The 17,238-nt window shown below is 42.9% G+C and overlaps 1 protein-coding gene across 1 annotated transcript in view; it reads right to left on the bottom strand.

The window, feature by feature from the left end:
* The window catches only part of STXBP3 (syntaxin binding protein 3), a 189,742-nt gene extending 179,806 nt beyond the window's left edge, over window positions 1-9,936 (bottom strand). The window contains exon 1 of the mRNA XM_086953899.1: window positions 9,826-9,936. Within this exon, the coding sequence (XP_086810025.1) occupies window positions 9,826-9,886 (61 nt within the window). The 5' untranslated portion in view covers window positions 9,887-9,936. The remainder of the gene's footprint in view (window positions 1-9,825) is intronic.
* Window positions 9,937-17,238: the final 7,302 nt, after the last annotated feature.

The following is a 17,238-nucleotide window of genomic DNA, read 5'->3' as shown; positions in this document are numbered from 1 at the left end:
CACCAAATGCCAAGTCTCTTGAATTCAACATGAACACCAACCTCACCCTTAAGAAAGATACTGCCTTGCATCAGCTTCTGCTTCTAAAGAAAGTGAAAGTTTCTTCCAGGAAGCAACTTCAAAACTGTTATTCAAGCCCTTGTATTCTTGCATCTGAATAGTGGCAATGCTCTTCTCCATCGCTTCCCAAACTCCACACTGGCACTCCTTAAGGACATCCTATACACTGAAGCACGTCTCATCCAGACTATGAAGACATATGATCACATCGCCCTCATCTTGATTGCTCACCATTGACTCCCCTTGCCGGTCTGCAGTACCTTCAAAACCAGCTGCAGCATTTACAAAGACATCACCACTATCTTGCAGACAAGCTCACTATCTGTGGAGGTTCTCAGCACATCTGCAATCAGAACACTATCAGACTGCAGACTATGCATAAAAAGAAAAAACAAGGCAGTAGGCCTTTTCCGTCTATGCACCCATGACCCGAAACAACATATCGGTATCCATCAGCACCACGACACTGCTCACAATTAGGAAAGAGTTAAAGATACACCTCTTTAAAAAGCACTCCATCACAAGACAATAACCACCAATAAATAAACAGGCCTCTCCTAGCACTTGTTTTGCTGAGAGCGAATTAAAATAAAACGTTTACATGCTTCCAATATTTTATTTAGCAACATAATCAAGCAAGTATACAGAACAATGTAGGCAACAATTTCCCCAAAAATCTTTCGAATACTAATCCTAGTTCAACAAATAAATTTAAAAAAATGAATTATCCAAGCAACTCTTTACTGTAACATTCACAAATGGCACAACCTCATTCCCCCCATTTACACCCTAACACTCAGACAATCCCACCTCTCCCTTGTATATAACCCCAAATTTGGATTTGACAATATCAACAAGTAAGCAGACCAAAAAAAGAAGATAAGAAGAAAGTTGCCTGCATAAACATAAACAGACGTGAAATGATATATGGATATAACAAAGTTCTAGGAATAATGAACTTTGAACACTTACATCAAGTCAAATTTGTACAAAGAAAGCCTTCGATGACATGGGAGATGTATACAGCAGCTGATAAACACCAGTCTTCACCAAACAAGCAATATACTTTCCTGAAAGTGGAAAAAAAGAACAAAGAAGCTTCTTTGCCAAAACATGTTGTACTAAATTCAAAACATAGTTGCCAGACTCTGTTGAGGGGACCATGGGGTCAGCAGAGTCTACTGGGCATCAACAGTTGAGGCTGAGATTGGTCGACTCAGATGTCCAGGGGTCTCTCCTACTAGGACTCTGACAACTGAGTGAAATAAGACCCCTTCTGCACTTGGCTCTCAGTGGACGCAATGGTGAGTGGTCACAGGCTTCTCAGGGAAGTAGTGTGGGGGCACACAAGCTCATAACTCAACAATAACCCAGCAGCACAATAAGTGATTGTCATGGCCAGTGTTTTACTTTAATAAAGTACTTTAATCTAAACATTTAAAATAGAAAATTCCACCGTACAAGTAACAAATACAAATCAAGCACAGGTACCTGGGCAAACCTTAAGTGCAGATTACCTGTGAGTTCAGTTTCTCTAAGTTACTTAACAAGTTACTGTTTAATACAGTTTCACCATAATGCAGGCTTCAGCGTCCATTTAAGGCAGCCAGTGCAAGCCTGCAGCCTGCAGCATGCGCATTTCTTGACTCCGGCTTCCAGAAGACATACCAGTTTGATGCTCAGCCCACAATCTGGATGGCTGCAGCAGGATGACGGAGAAAGACACTGTCCAACATCCTTTCATGTCTCTGTGTAAGTGGTGGACCATTCTGGGCCACGGGTGAGGTGCGCCACCAGGGGTCAGAGGTCATGTCGGCACAAGTGCAGTCACAGCAATGATCCTGAGTGTGATGCTAGGGTTACCCTCAGGCACAGTTTTTGATTGCTCCAGCAGGGCCAGAACAAGTACCTGGGGTATAACATCCCGCCTTGAGAACAACTTCTTTAAAACAGAGGTGACGACTGCTATATAGGATTCCATCATGACACCGCTTTCACTGAACCGATAACCACATTTGTCAGGGAATGTAGATCAATCACTTCAGTCATTATTTGTCCGGTGGACCCGCACACCACTGGTAGTCAAACTGCTCAGTAGCTTTCTGGTCAGTCAGAGCTCTGCAGGGTTGGCAGGCTTGTTCCCTCTCTTAGCAGCAAGTTGGCTTCTAGGAGCTTACTTCAGGCTAGAAAATTCGTTTTTTCCATGAAGACAAAACTCCAGGAGATGTACCATTCAGTACTCTACGGAGCACTTCCATATCCAAGTCCTCTTCAGCCAAGGATGGAACTAGAAGAGGGCAGAGGCTTCCACTTTTAAATAGTCAAGTAGACAGGGGATATCTGCAGTTTCAGCACTGATTTTGGGGGAAGAAGGTTGGGAGGGCGGGTTCTTCTTTCTATGCTGTTCTCTAGACACAGCTTTTGTGTAGAAGGATGCTCCTCACCGAAAGGTAGGTTCCAGATTGGAGTACCCACAATAGAGACAAAGTGTTGTGATCTTTCTGCATGTAACTATCAACAGCCACAGTGAACAGCGACCAGGGATGAGATAAAAGGCTGGCCTCACCTAAAGAAACCTTCTCACTCTGAACAGTGACTGCAGTCTCACCCTGCAACCGCGTAATTTGCCAAATGGCAGTGCTACAGGAAGACTAATCAGCAGCCCCTCGAGCAAAAGGACCTAATCGGATTTCTAAAAGAGCCTTGTCTCCTCTATCCTCATTGCAATGTCTACGTCTTCATCCTCCAGCTTCAGGAATATCAGCAAAACACTTCCACTGTCTAGAAAAACAACCTCACCTCAGACTTGTGCACAGGAACAGAGGGGGCTCCCAAAATTGAAGCTGCAGAGCTCTATTACCCTGGGTCACTCATACACACACTGCATGTACCATATAGGCCACAAACACACACAACATACACTTGGATATTATAGCAATTATCCAGGTTAGCACTCAGAAGCGCACCCTTATATAAGTGGGTTGGTAAGTCTCCACTCCACTGACTCGGATAAAAAGGTCTGGTTGTGACTACGTATTCACAAAGCACAGTATGTTGCCACCACCGCACTAGGTGCTAAACTCATGACAGAGTCAGTAGTCCGCTGTCAGCCAAACAAGGGCATTTTTGGTGTGCCCCTCCAGGTAACAGGACGTATGTCAAGGGACAGGCCTAGGACTCTATGCACAAACTAGGTTAGTGTGAAACATGGGCCAAAAATAAAAATAAAACAGTATACCAGACACTCACAGGCAGGCACTTTGGATCGATTAGTCACACTTTATAAATCCTGATTGATTGTAGCTGAAATGCCAGTTGGTAAATTTCATTCCAGCCACCCCCCCCCCCTCCCTAGCATCTCCACTACAAAAGTCCAGCCAACCCTTTAATGAGGGCATTAGACAAATGATTCAGCATAAGGATATCTAAAACGGCTTCAGTTTAAGGAAGGCAAACCCCCCTACATCCAACTTCAAATAATTCTAATTGCCTTTTAGAAACTATTTTTGATCAATGCATTGCCTACACTGGAACAAAACAAATATCTAGGCAGTGAACATCTTAGACATATTAGGTGCACCTCAAACACCTAATCATGCACCAAACCAACTAATGCAGTTCTCTTTTCAATGTAACAACTTCAGTAAAGTCACCTTGAGTACCTTTCTTCTCTTTGCTAACAATGCTAATGCCCTAATATATTAAAGACTTGCCAGGCAACTTTGATCCTCACGTTTTAAAAAGGACTCTTCAAGCAAGAACACAATACCTCTATGTTAGATGCATTTAAAGGTTATATCTATGTAGCTGCCCATTAGTTTTAATAAAGACCCTAAAACCATATCTGGGCTAGAAATTAGTAAAAATATAACAAACTATCTAATATTTCAAGTTACAGCAATCTATTTCAATAATATACAATAAAAGTTGTGAAAGATTTCAAAAATATGTTAAAAAGAAATGAGAGAGTGGACATGCCCAACACTTTTTACACTGCATTCTGGAAGAATATGAAAGAATGCCATTTGTTATCAGTATAGCAACAGCACCGTTACAGAACCCCCCTCCAAAAAGTATACAGCAAACCCAAAAATGCCTCACCACAAACAAACCAGGTCAACTGATGAAAGGGTTTCCTGTTCAAAGGGTCAACAATGATACTTCCTTTAGGCTATTCATACCCAGGTACATCCAAGAGCATCTACATTCGAAGAACCATAAAGATCACAGAAAGGTCCAGGTGTGGTTCATGATCATGAGCATAACAGATTCAAAACTTGCAGCATTAACATTTACCAAAAAATTCATTCACAATTTAAGAGAGCAATAGAGGGCTAGGTGTAACATTCACTCTGGGATTCCGCAGTCTCCCTTTAGGGAGTGAGGTAATTAAATTATGATTCTGCAACCCCTGTATAATTGCACGTCTGCACATCTCTAATTTCTCTATAATCTGCTACTAGTGAAACTCGACAAATATAAGTTATTACAGATGAGTTCTGACATCACAATGCCAGCTGCCAGCAGCAAAGGTGAAAGGAAAGTCAGAGCACAGAATACAAATGAAACAGCTGTTTAAAGCAACGAAAACTGAATGTTGCTTTTCTTCCTTCTGCTCAAATTAATATCTTACAATGAAAAGGAGAGCGAATGGTTATTTTTTCCTCGACTTAGACGAAGAAAAGTTAAAATCTTTCTGCATGTTTCTACACATTCCAAGCTACTCCAGCTTATAAACTGGCTTGTTTGGAACTGCTTGCTATTTAACAGGTTTTTAATGTGTTAATTTTGCACTGGATGTTTTAGTCTTCATGTTTGCAAACATGCTCGATCTTTTATGTGAAAGAGCTACACACCAAGGTTTTAAGTGGTTTGTGGGAAAGTTGATGGCATGGCCATTTATTATATGGGATAAAGTCCACCTGGTACATGATAAGTATAGTGCAAGTCACCTCTGAGTTCTGCAACCTTATAAAAGGCACGGGGCCATCAGCCTCGTTCTTCCATATGGTTATCGAACTCACCTGTGACTTGCAATATCCCTATAATGTATGGCGAGTGTACGTTACATCTTATACTTAAAGAGAGAAGATAGCTTTGCTCCCTACACACACCTGTATAAACCTCCAAGGATAAAGGGGTTAGAATACCTGTAAAACTAGACTAGAATTGTATTAAGACATTGAAAGACAATGTAAAGGTAGTACAGCAGAAACCTTCCAACATGGTTGAATTCAAGACTGGGCTAGAGCGGTTCATCATGGGGAGGACTGTTGCTGTTAAAAAGGTTATGTTAACCAGGCATAGACGTAGTAGGTGCTGTACCCATAATAACTGCAGCCACAGTGTTAAAGAGTCTTGTTCTCTACTCACTCATTTAATCAGGCCCCTTTAGAACCTTGGATTCACACACCAAAACCACTGAATGAGTTTGGAGGTTTAGGTGAACTCACATTAAAAAAATATATTGGAGTATAGTTGAAACCAATTACATCCTGGAAGGATAAAGTGTTATGAGACATGCATACTAGGACGCTGAAGAGCAGTTGATGTATTCTACTTATACGTCATTTGATAAATATGCTGGTGTTTAACCAGAAAACTGCTGAGTCAATTCCTGTGGCTACTTAAACACTAAGTTTACTCTCAGGATGCTCTGGAAGCAAGATGGAGTCCCCATTCTAATCAAGTTGATAACCATGGCACAACAGGCCTTCAAGACCCTTATGTGCATTCATGATACATAGCACGGAATCACATAACTTTCATTTTCTGGATAGAATGTAATTTCAGAAGTCTTTCCAACTAAGTCTAAATTACATTAAAACACCAAAGTAACAGCAAGTTGCCACATTTTCTAGTTGTACTCCATCAATGTACCAAGGCAGCCCCTTTAGCTACGGCCCAAGGATATTAACTTAGTCTTAATTTTGTGTATTTCTATTTGCAGTGCATTCGCCCTATGTTAGTGCAGTAGCCTGCTAGTGTAAAGAAAGAGGGGTCCCCTGCTACAAGATAACTTGCCCAAGGCAGGGATAATATAAATAAACTGTAGAAAAGTCTAGGGAATTGCTAAATACAACAAGGTAAAAGGCACATACTAAGACGAACAGAGAGACAGGTAGATGCAAAAATGATTATTCTGATAAAATCGAGATATCACTGTATCTATGTTATATTCTTTTTACAAAAATAATTATTACATATAATTTCCAATGTGATAAATGCACTTCATTCTTGTACCTTACTCACACATCCTCATACATTTGCACATCTCTCATACAAACTAATAAGGATAACATCAAATATGGTCATATACCATACAGAAGAATGATTGTTCTGATACTACAATGATTGTTACAGAATTGTAGCCTAGGCCAATGTAAATATTTTTCTATGCGCATTTCAGCTGGTCGCTTTCATCAGGAAGCCACGGAATAAACAATCCAGTACTATATCCCTAAACAATAAAACAGTCTTCCATTCTAGTATGTGCCTCAAAACATAAGACATAAGAACTTGCTTAAAAGTAGATAAAAAAATATTGTGCCAACTGTTGCCTCGCCTAGATGACCATGTCTTCTATATATTACAGTGCGCAATATGTTAACACCCAAATTTTGGGAAGAGGCAACTAAAGTACGGATTAAAATAGTCTAGGTTCAAAATCGTACCTGGAGCCCTAGCCATTAATAAACCATGTATGTTTCCAAAGGATCTGGAAAAAGACAAAAGTTTCAATAGCAGAAGAGATGTAGTACCTGAGGACTGTGATTGTGGCTTTACATAATGTAGTTTACAAACACGATGTCCGTGCCCTTACTGTGAAAATTGTTGTAAGTTGTTAAAGCGGCACTGTTTGTTTTGCTTCATTGCATCCTCAAAATGGCTTCATTATAAAAAAAATGTAATTAAAATATTTTCAGACCTGCTGCCGTGAAGCTGACAGGAGTATATGACATATTGATTCGTGTACTGGTATGAAGACAACTGTTTATTGTAGTTGTGGTATTAACTGCGTGCAACCTAGACGCAAATATTTCAGTTACATGTTATGGTTTGTTCGTAGTTATGTCATTTGGAATCTGTTAGTTCTGTGACTGTAAGGGAATTGAACTGGTTAAAGTCTGTCACTTCGAAGAAAGCATGTGGTGCCAGGTCTCTACTTAAGAGAACGGAACTTTACTCTTTATAAGATGTGCTGCAGAATGTTTACTATATCTTTTGACTATGTGTTTCAAACCAGGATGGAATTTCCCCTACGAGAGAAAAGGAGTTACAGGCAAGAAACTATTCCTTCTTTGTCAACAAATGACACAATGACTATTACCAATTCAGAGTACTACCCTAGGGTTTAGAGGTTATGGACTTGCACAAATGTGTAGGTTTGCCTTTGCAAATCAGGCCCTCAGAGCTCAACAACCACACAACAGACCCAATAAGTAAATGTCTATCCCAGTGATTTTCTTTTTGAAAAAATAAATACTTCACATCAAAATGTAATACAGTGCATAAAGCAGGGGGCAACACTACTGGCTGCCTGTGCCTAGCTCTCCCTCACTGTCCTCCAACTTTCACGAGCGTTTATGAAGGGAGTTCTGTAATGTACCTCTAACTCCAATCTGACTCATCTCAAACCTCATTCTACTACTCTCTCCAATGCACTACCCTATTTCTCACCCTATACCTCTCCCAATATATCCTCTATCTAAACTTTGACTCATCTCAAACCGAATTCTTCTACTTTCCAATGCGCTACCCTATTTCTCACCCCATATATCTCTCAGTATATTATCTACTTCCACACTCTCATTCATCCCAAATCCCATACCACTACTATCATCTCCAAAATAACCCTTTCTAGACTCTACCCTCCTTGCATCATCTCATACCTCTTTTACTATTCAGATCTCCCTAACAAGCCTTTTTAAAAACTATTCCTTCTGACTCTTCCCCCGCCACCCCCCTTTACTTATCCCAAACCCCCTCCTCCTGCTATTAACTCACAAAAAAAATTCTTACACCGTTACCTTTTCTATCCCCTCACTATTCCTTTTCAATCCAAATAATAGACTAACATGTCTACCGCTCAAATTAATTTCATATTTCCCTTTATACTAATTCCCCACAAATCCTGTTTGGGTTCCGGAGTAGCGTGCTACTCACCGAAAAGTGCTTCAACACCTCATATGGGATAGCAAGCGCTAAATAAATCCAAACCCTTCCCTTTTCTATCCCCCCACTATTCCTTTTCAATCCAGATAATAGACTACCATGACCACGGCTCAAATTAATTTCATATTTCCCTAGACTAATTCACCACTAATCCTGTTAGGGTTCCAGAGTAGCGTGCCACCTCATCAGGGGTAGCTAGTGCTATATAACTGCAAACCTTTCCCTCTACTATCCTTCTCAATCCAAATAACAGACTAACATATCCACAGCTCAAATTCATTTTATATTTCACTATACTAATTCACCACTAATCCTTTTGGGTTCCGGAGTAGTGTGCTACTCACCGAAAAAGCGCCTTGACGTCTCATCTGGGGTAGTAAGCGCTATATAAATGCAATTACAATACAATAAAATATCCTGGTCAAGGACTCTAGTGATACTGAAGTTTACTTTAATATCATAGGAATCGTTTTGTACCAGAATACGAACATTAGGATCCTCACCAATAACCCTTTGTAAGATTAAAGACGATGGAATGCCTACCATGAAAAACTGGTGTGTTTGTTACATCTGGAGATAATGAAATTGTTCATACATGCAGCTCTACAACACATGTGATATGGTTTTCAAATAGCTTGAAATTATTTTTGAAAAGTTGTTTGAAAATGAACGTTGAGTTGATCACAAAAGACTGGTCATCTGTTTCCCATACTGAGTGTTGACACTGAAAACGTTCCTGCGCCAAAATAAGTTAGCCATTTGTGAATTAATCACGTAACCCGTTATTACAGCCTTAACTCAATGCAACCCAGTACTGTAGGAGAGCCTTCGCGTCCCCTTGTATCCTCAACCCTGGCTGCTGTATTTTAACGCAAGCCTCTAGGTGAGGGGTGATCTGTTGACAGTCGCCTCCAGACCCCTCCCCCGGGTGCACCACTGAAGGCGGCCATGTCTCACAGACCCCTGTAAAGTTTCAGCCCTTTTATTTTGTGCATTTTTATAAAGCACGGACATTACCCGAAGGTGTCAGAGCACTGTACAATAGAGCCAGTTACGTTACAAGAGAACAGTGGAAACACTATAAAACATTACAAAGAAAAACAGGAGACTAAAAATTAAGGTTACTTAGACACAAAATCCAACAAAGCACGCAGGAGTGAGGAATGTACAGAAAAAAAATTACAATCATCCTTCGACTCAATTTCCTTAGTGCAGCCTGATAGATGGTGTTTGGTGTCAGCCTGTGACAGGAGTCCTGGGCACCACTATAGCAGAGCTACTGAGCGCAGGAAATGGATATCAACAAGTGTTTGAGCAGCTGCTAATGCCCGGCCCTCCTGCGTGCGCCCCTCTCACCCACACCCCTTCGCTCACACAGGCCTCGGTGGTGCTCCCGGGAGCACTGCAGGGCATCTGTATGGCACGGAAGCCTCCGCCCTAGACGACAGATGCGGTGGTTGGCTTTTCCACTGCTTCATCACTCGCTGCCTTGGAGCATGACGCTCTCCAGGCTCACGGTACGGTGGCTGCGCTCCCCGGGCGGTCAGAGCCCCCTGCGGTTTGGGATGCCCCTAGGTAAGGCACACTTACTCTGCCAGACGATGTTCTTTAGCCCCCGGTCGGCCATCGCTTCCCCTGCCACAGGAGCCATGTTTCCAACAGGAGCCACGCCTTCCGTGATGTCACACAGCTGCCAGCCAATCCTACAACCAAGTGCCTATACAGTCCTCTGTGACATCAGAGGGCCACCCCGGGGCTTCCCCAGGGTCAGAGTTTTGCACTGCGCGAAAGTCTGCGGATAATCTGCTTTATGAGTAGAAAGTGGTAAATGAGCAGCTTCAAAGAGAGAGTCAGTGCTGAGTCAGGGTCCAACTGCCGAGCCAGCAAAAAATTCAGCCTGTAAGTGAGGTAACAAATGTCATGGAAAAAATATGATAAAGACTTATAGAGCCTAGCCAGGGAAAAATCTCCGTATCAATCAGCCAACAAATGTCATGAAAAAAATATGATAAAGACTCTTTAAATCGCAAAAATTAAATTTCTCAACATTTCGTATTTTTTTTAAAAAAAGTACATACAGGTATGTCACTGCATTAATTGGCAGTTATGGTAAGTAATGTAATATGTTTTTAAACCTAAAATGGTCAAGAATATCTCAACTTCATGACAACGTTACCAGGAGCTATCCAGGTTGCAGTTAGTCATGGTCTCTGTGTATATGACTTAGACGTTTATTTAACAAACGTCACATTTTTTTTATATCTGTAAGGCTGTAAATCAGGTTTTTATATTGCATAGATTCTGAACCGACTTACTTTATTGAATGTGCTCTGAAATTGGCTGGTTATGAAAAACAAGCACAGGCAAAGCCAATAGGTCGCACCTATGAGGAATGACTTTGGCAATATGTTTTAAGCAATATATGCACCAGTGTGGCTGCTGTTCAGCATAGCTAAAAGTGAGCGGTGGGTAGTGGAGCGGGGTAGATTGGGGTGGGGTAGAGTGGAGTGGGGTATATTGCCGTTGAGTGGAGTGGGAGTAGAGTGGGGTAGAATGGAGAAAGGTTGATTAAGTTAGATTGGGGTAGATTGAGTAGGGTGGAGTGGGGTAGATTGGAGTGGCGGAATTCCGTAGATCAGCATGGTAGATTGGAGTGGAGGGGTGGAGTGGGGTAGATTGGAGTGGAGTAGAATTTGACTATCACACCAGACAGGTTGCTGGCATGTGTTTTGGCATTCTGCGGGGCCTAAGAAAGACTCTGGATTTACTCCCGGTAACAGCTAGGAAATCCCTGGCCCATGCCCTGGTCACCTCAAGGCTGGACTATGGGAATGCCCTCTACCTGGGAGCTAATGTGAGTTGTCTCCAGATACTGCAGCGCATCGAGAATGCGGCCGCCCGCCTGGTGTTGATGTTGCCTAATAAAAGAGCTGCCTCTAAAAAAGCCCTGGAGACGCTACATTAGTTGCCAGTTAGGGAGCGTATCCAATTTAAAGCTCTCTGCTTAAGTCATCAGATCGCACATGGAAAAGGACCCCACTTTCTGCTCAACCTCCTGACACCTTATACCCGACTCGACAATTGAGATCCTTTGGGGCGGGTCTTTTGCAGGTTCCTAAGATCAGGTAAGCAAGAATGGGAGGCAGTTCCTTCCGGTTCCTGGCTGCCCGCCTTTGGCACAACCTCCCCTCAGGCTCCGTGTGGAAACCTCGGAGGTGGTTTTCCGCAGAGACTTGAAAACATGCTTATTTCCTAGGGGATAAGCTTAGTGAGGTTCGGTGTGGGGGGGTCACAACAGTAGAGTGAGCTGGTGGCCAATTCGTTTGCGCTGGGACACACTGGCTAGTGTAACCAGGCGCTGTATAAGCTTAGTTATTATTATTATTATTATTATTATTATTATTATTATTATTATTATTATTAATGAGGTAGATAGGAGTAGGGTAGATCAGAATAGAGTGGAGTGGGATATATTGGAGGGGAGTGGGGTACACTGTCGTTGATTGAAGTGGAGAGGGGTAGACTGCAGTGGAGTCAGGTAGATTGGAGTGGAGCGGGCTAGATGGTCATAGGGTAGAATGAAATGGAGTGGGGTAGATTGGGATAGTTTGTAATGGGTTAGATTGAGTTGGAGTTGGGTAAATTGGCAGTGGACTGGAGGGGTGTGGGGTAGATTGGGAATCGGCTGGGGTAGACTGGAGTGGGATAAATTGGGGTAGAGTGAGGTAGATTGGGGTAGAGTGGGGTCAAGTGGTGTGGAGTAAATAGGAGTGGAGCAGATTGGGGTAAATTTGAGTGGGGTAGATTGAATTAGGGTAGATTGGGGTGAAGTGGAGAAGACTGGAGTGGATTGGGGTATATTGGAGTGTGGTACAATGGGTAGACTGGAGTGGGGTATGTTGGGGTAGATTAAGTGGGTTAGATTGGGGGAAAGTGTGGTGCAGTGGATTGGCGTAGATTGGAGTGGAGTGGGGTAGATTGTAGTGGGGTGGATCGGAGTGGAGTTGGGTAGATAGAAGTGGAGAGGAGTAGATCAGAGTGTGGTAGATTAGGGTGGGATAGTTGGGTGGATTATGGTAGGGTAGTTTGGAGTGAAGTAGATTGGGGTAGATTGGAGTAGAGTGGGGTGGATTGGAATGCAATATATTGGAATGAAGGTAGAGTAGTGTGGGGTATATTGGAGTGGAGTAGATTGGAATGGAGTAGATTGAGGTAGATTGAAGTGGGGCAAAGTGGATGGGGTAGATTGGAGTAGGGTAGTTTGGGGTGGAGTGGGGCAAAGTAGATTAGAGTGGGTGGATTGGAGTGGAGTGGGTTGGGTTAGATTGGACTGGAGTGGGGTAGATTTGGGTGGTATGTGGTAGATTGGAGAGACGAGGAGTAGTTTGGGGAGAGTAGAATGGAGTGTGGTCGAGTGGGGTAGAGAGGCGTTGGGCAGATTAGGTGGATTTGAGTGGGGTATATTGAGGTAGGGTGGAGGGGCGTAGATTGGTATGAAGTGGAGTTGGATAGATTGGAGTGCAGTCGAGATAGGAGTGGAGTGAGATACATTGGGGAAGAGTGGAGGTGGGTAAATTGGATTAGAGTAGATGAGAGTAGAGTGGGGTAGACTGGGTGTATTAGAGTGGGGTTGATTGGAACGGAGTGGGGTAGATTGGAGTGGGGGAATTGGAGTGGGGTAGATTGAAGAGGGATGATTTGATTGGGGTAGTTTGGAGTGGGGTAGATTGGAGTGGGGTAAGGTAGATTGGAGTGGATAGAGTTAGATTGGAGTGGGGAAGAGTGGGGTAGGGTGGGGTTTAGTGGGGCAAGGTAGATTGCTGTGGGGTGGGGTGGAGTGAGGTGGAGTGTGGTATATTGGATTAGAGTAGATAAGGCTAAATTGGAGTGGGGGGATTGGAGTGGGGTAGATTGGGGACGGATAGATAGGAGTAGGGTAGATGGGGTGGAGTGGCATGCAGTAGATTAGAGTAGGGTGGATTGGGATGGAGTGGGTTAGATTAGAGTGTGGTGGATTTGAGTGGAGTGTGGTGGATTGGAGTGGAGTGGGGCAGATCGAGGTGGGTGAACAGGGGTGGGATAGATTCAAGAGGGGTAGATTGGAGTGGAGATCGGTAGATTGAAGTGAAATGGGGTAGACTGGTTGAAATGGATTGGGGTAGATTGGGATGGAGTAGATTGGAGTAGATTGTTGTGAAGTGGAGTGGGCTAGGGTCGATTGGGGTGCATTGGTGTATAGAGGGATAGATTGGAGTAGAGTGGGGTAGGGTAGATTGAAGTGGGATAGAGTGGAATGGGGTAAGTGGTGTCGAGGGGCGTAGAGTGGAGTGGTGTGTTGTCTCTTTGAGTGAGTGGCATAGATAGGAGTGGCGTAGAGGCATAGTTGAGTGGCGTGTCATAGAGTGTTTTAGAGTGGAAGGGCATAGAGTGGAATAGAGTGGCATACACCCTCTCCACTTACATGGATTTTGTTTCTTTTTTTTTAAGCGCACAGCTAACCGTAGTAGGTTTCCCGGCGTTAGGGGCCGCTGGGAAGATTAAACAAGCTATTGCCCAGAGTCACATGGTGCTTGGCTGAGCCCTGCCGCTGGTGCCGGGGATCGAACCGTGATCCCCAGCATCCGGCGTCAGTCGCCCCGGCCGCTGCGCCACACCTCTTCCTCTGGATACTCATCAGGATAGTCACATGAATTCTCTCACTTTGAAGTCAGAGAAAGAAGAGTAAACACCAAGCTCCTTGGAAGAGAGTGCTTAACATTTGACCTCTGTCTTTGAATTCATAGCAAATGTGACAAGATAACAAGATTTAAATGCATGTTCACAGAAAGTGAGCTAGTGGAAGAATACAGTAAACAAGGTTTAGGCAACAGGAGGGACGAACTCAAGCTGGACAGCAAAAAGCAAATATAACCAGCATAGAAAGCCAGGAAATGTGAGTTATAAACCCCAAAGTCAATGGACAGGGATGTGTCAAATGCATTCTTAGGTCAGATTTCTCAATGTCCAGAGATGTCTTTAGCAAACCAGACAGCTGCTGTCTGGTAGGCTACGACCTAGTAATACAAAGTGAAGTAAATTGGGTTGCCGTGGCTCCCACAGTTTGGTCAAGGGGGAAGTCAGGATTTTATCCCAGGTGTCTTGGATGTATAGTGTGCAATTCAGCCACTATAGGACCACATCCTTCTCTCTTACTCTCAACCACAAAGAACAATGCTTTATGTTCAATCAATCAATCAATTAGTCAATCAATCAGAGGATTTGCAGAGTGCACTATTCACCCATGAGGGACCCAAGGCGCTGGGGGTGGGTGTGAACAGCTCCATTAGGGTCATTCGGAGAGCCAGGTCTTGAGGTCCTTCCTGAATTGCTGCAGTGTTGCGCTCCGAGGTGGGGGGGAGTTTGTTCCAGGTCTTGGCTGCAAGGGAGGAGAAGGATCTTCCACCTGCTCTGGTCCTGTAAAAACATGGGGCGGTGCCTAGGGAGAGGTCGACTGAGCGGAGGTTTTTCTTGAGGGCATGGAAGGAGATACAGCGGTTGAGGTATTGGGGTCTGGTGTTCTGCAGGACCTTGTAGGTGTGTGTGAGCAGCATTCGACGGGGAGCCAGTGGAGGTTGCGGAGGTGTTGGGTGATGTGATTGTGCTGTGGGATATCGAGGATAAATCTGGCAGCGGCGTTCTGGATGGTCCGGAGTTTATGTGGGATATTTTTGTTGATTCCGGTGCAAAGGGTCTTGCCGTATTCCAGTCTGCTCGTGATGAGTGCATGAGTAATGGTTTTCCTGGAGTCGGGGGGGGGAGCCACTTGAACATCTTGTGAACTATGCGAAGGGTGTTGAAGCATGTGTAGGATACGGCATTGATCTGGCGATTCATGGTGAGTGAATAGTCAAGTATGATGCAGAGGTTGCGTGCATGGTCCATTGGGGTGGGTGGGTTTCCGAGGTCGGGGGGCCACCAGGTATCGTCCATGCTCACCAGGGAAGTCTGCTGCTGGTATTCAAAGTGCATGTTTCAGTCTGCATGTTAGAATCTTTTAATGAAATAGAAGAGGATTTGAGAAGTCAAAATGTGCCCCAATTTTTCTTTCTGCAGCACTAATCGTAATTTATATGGCAAAATGAAGCCCCTCGTGTCTTTTCCTTTGCAAATTAAATGTTTTAAGTGTTACCACTTTATTCCAATCAAGATGGCTTCAGGTGTTCCATACTTTTGTCATGAGTAAGACTGTTAGCGCTCTAAGTTGTTCTTTAGAACACTCTGTGACATTCTGTCATTGAGCTACATCTGGGTGATATTTGTGCTGCATTTGGTCTCTTTTGTCTCTGGTGGCCATCTTGGGAGACTTATTTGTTATGAAGTTCCCTAATTTCCTAATTTACTACAGTCTCCTCAGTAGGAAATACGTTCAGTTTTTACTGTGATTCCATCAAGGAGGCATTCAGATGTGTCACACATTTGCCATACATTCTGAATGTTAGCACTCTCGTTGCTCATTAGATCACTGTAGTAAAGCTACTGCTCACCAGGGAAGTCTGCTGCTGGTATTCAAAGTGCCTGTTTCAGTCTGCATGTTAGAACTTTTTACTGAAATATAAGAGGATTTGAGAAGTCAAAATGTGCCCTAATTTTTCTTTCTGCAGCACTAATTATAATTTCTATGGCAAAATGAACCCCCTCATTTTGTTCCTTTGCAAATTAAATGTTTTAAGTGTTACTACTTTATTCCAATCAAGATGGCTTCAGGTGTGCCATACTTTTGTCATAAGTAAGACTGTTAGCACTCTAGTTGTTCGTTAGAACAATCTGGGACCTTCTGTCATTGGGGTATACTTGGGCTACATCTGGGTGATATTTGTCCTATATTTAGGCTCTTTTGTTTCTGGTGGCCATCTTGGGAGATTTATCTGTTATGAAGTTTCCCAATTTCCTCATTTACTGCAGTTCCCTCAGTAGGAAATGCTTTCAATTTTTTAATACTTAGATTATATTAAGAAGGTATTCAGATATGTCACACATTTGGCTTAAATTCTGAATGTTAGCACTCTAGTTGCTCATTAGATTGCTCTAGTAAAGCTACTGCCCCACCACGGAAGTCTGCTGCTGGTATTAATTGTGCCTGTTTCATTCTGCATGTCAGATTTTCTTTTAATTAAACAGAAGAGGATTTGTGAAGTCACACAAAATATGCCCTAATTTTTCTTTCTTCAGCACTAATCATAATTTCTATGGTAAAATGAACCCCATCATTTTGTTCCTTTGCAAATTAAATGTTTTAAGTGTTACCACTTTATTCCAATCAAGATGGCTTCAGGTGTTCCATACTTTTGTCATAAGTAAGACTGTTAGCACTCTAGTTGTTCTTTAGAACACTCTGGGACATTCTGTCATTGGGCTATACTTGGGCTACATCTGGGTGATATTTGTGCTATATTTGGGCTCTTTTGTCTCTGGTGGTCCTCTTGGGAGACTTATTTGTTATGAAGTTTCCTAATTTCCTCATTTACTATAGTCTTCTCGGTAGGAAATAGTGTCAGTTTTTTTTTACTTTGGTTCCATCAAGAAGGCATTGAGATGTGTCACACATTTGCCATAAATTCTGAATGTTGGCCATCTAGTTGCTCATTAGATCACTGTAGTAAAGCTACTGCTCACCAGGGAAGTCTGCTGCTGGTATTCAAAGTGCATGTTTCAATCTGCATGTTAGAATTTTTTTAATGAAATAGAAGAGGATTTGAGAAGTCAAAATGTGCCCTAATTTTTCTTTCTGCAGTACTTATCATAATTTTTATGGCAGAATGAAGCCCCTCATTTTTTTGTGTGAAAATGATATGTTTTAGGTGTTACCACTTTATTTCAATCAAGATGGCTTCAGGTGTTCCATACTTTTTTCATAAGTAAGACTGTTAGCGATCTAGTTGTTCTTTAGAACACTCTGGGACATTCTGTCATTGGGCTATACTTGGGCTACATCTGGGTGATATTTGTGCTACATATGGGCTCTTT

Source organism: Lissotriton vulgaris, chromosome 1_1 (assembly GCF_964263255.1).
Source record: "Lissotriton vulgaris chromosome 1_1, aLisVul1.2, whole genome shotgun sequence".
Taxonomy (NCBI): domain Eukaryota; kingdom Metazoa; phylum Chordata; class Amphibia; order Caudata; family Salamandridae; genus Lissotriton; species Lissotriton vulgaris.
The sequence above is the reverse complement of the archived record's forward strand: the minus strand, read 5'-3'. Positions and strand labels throughout refer to the sequence as shown.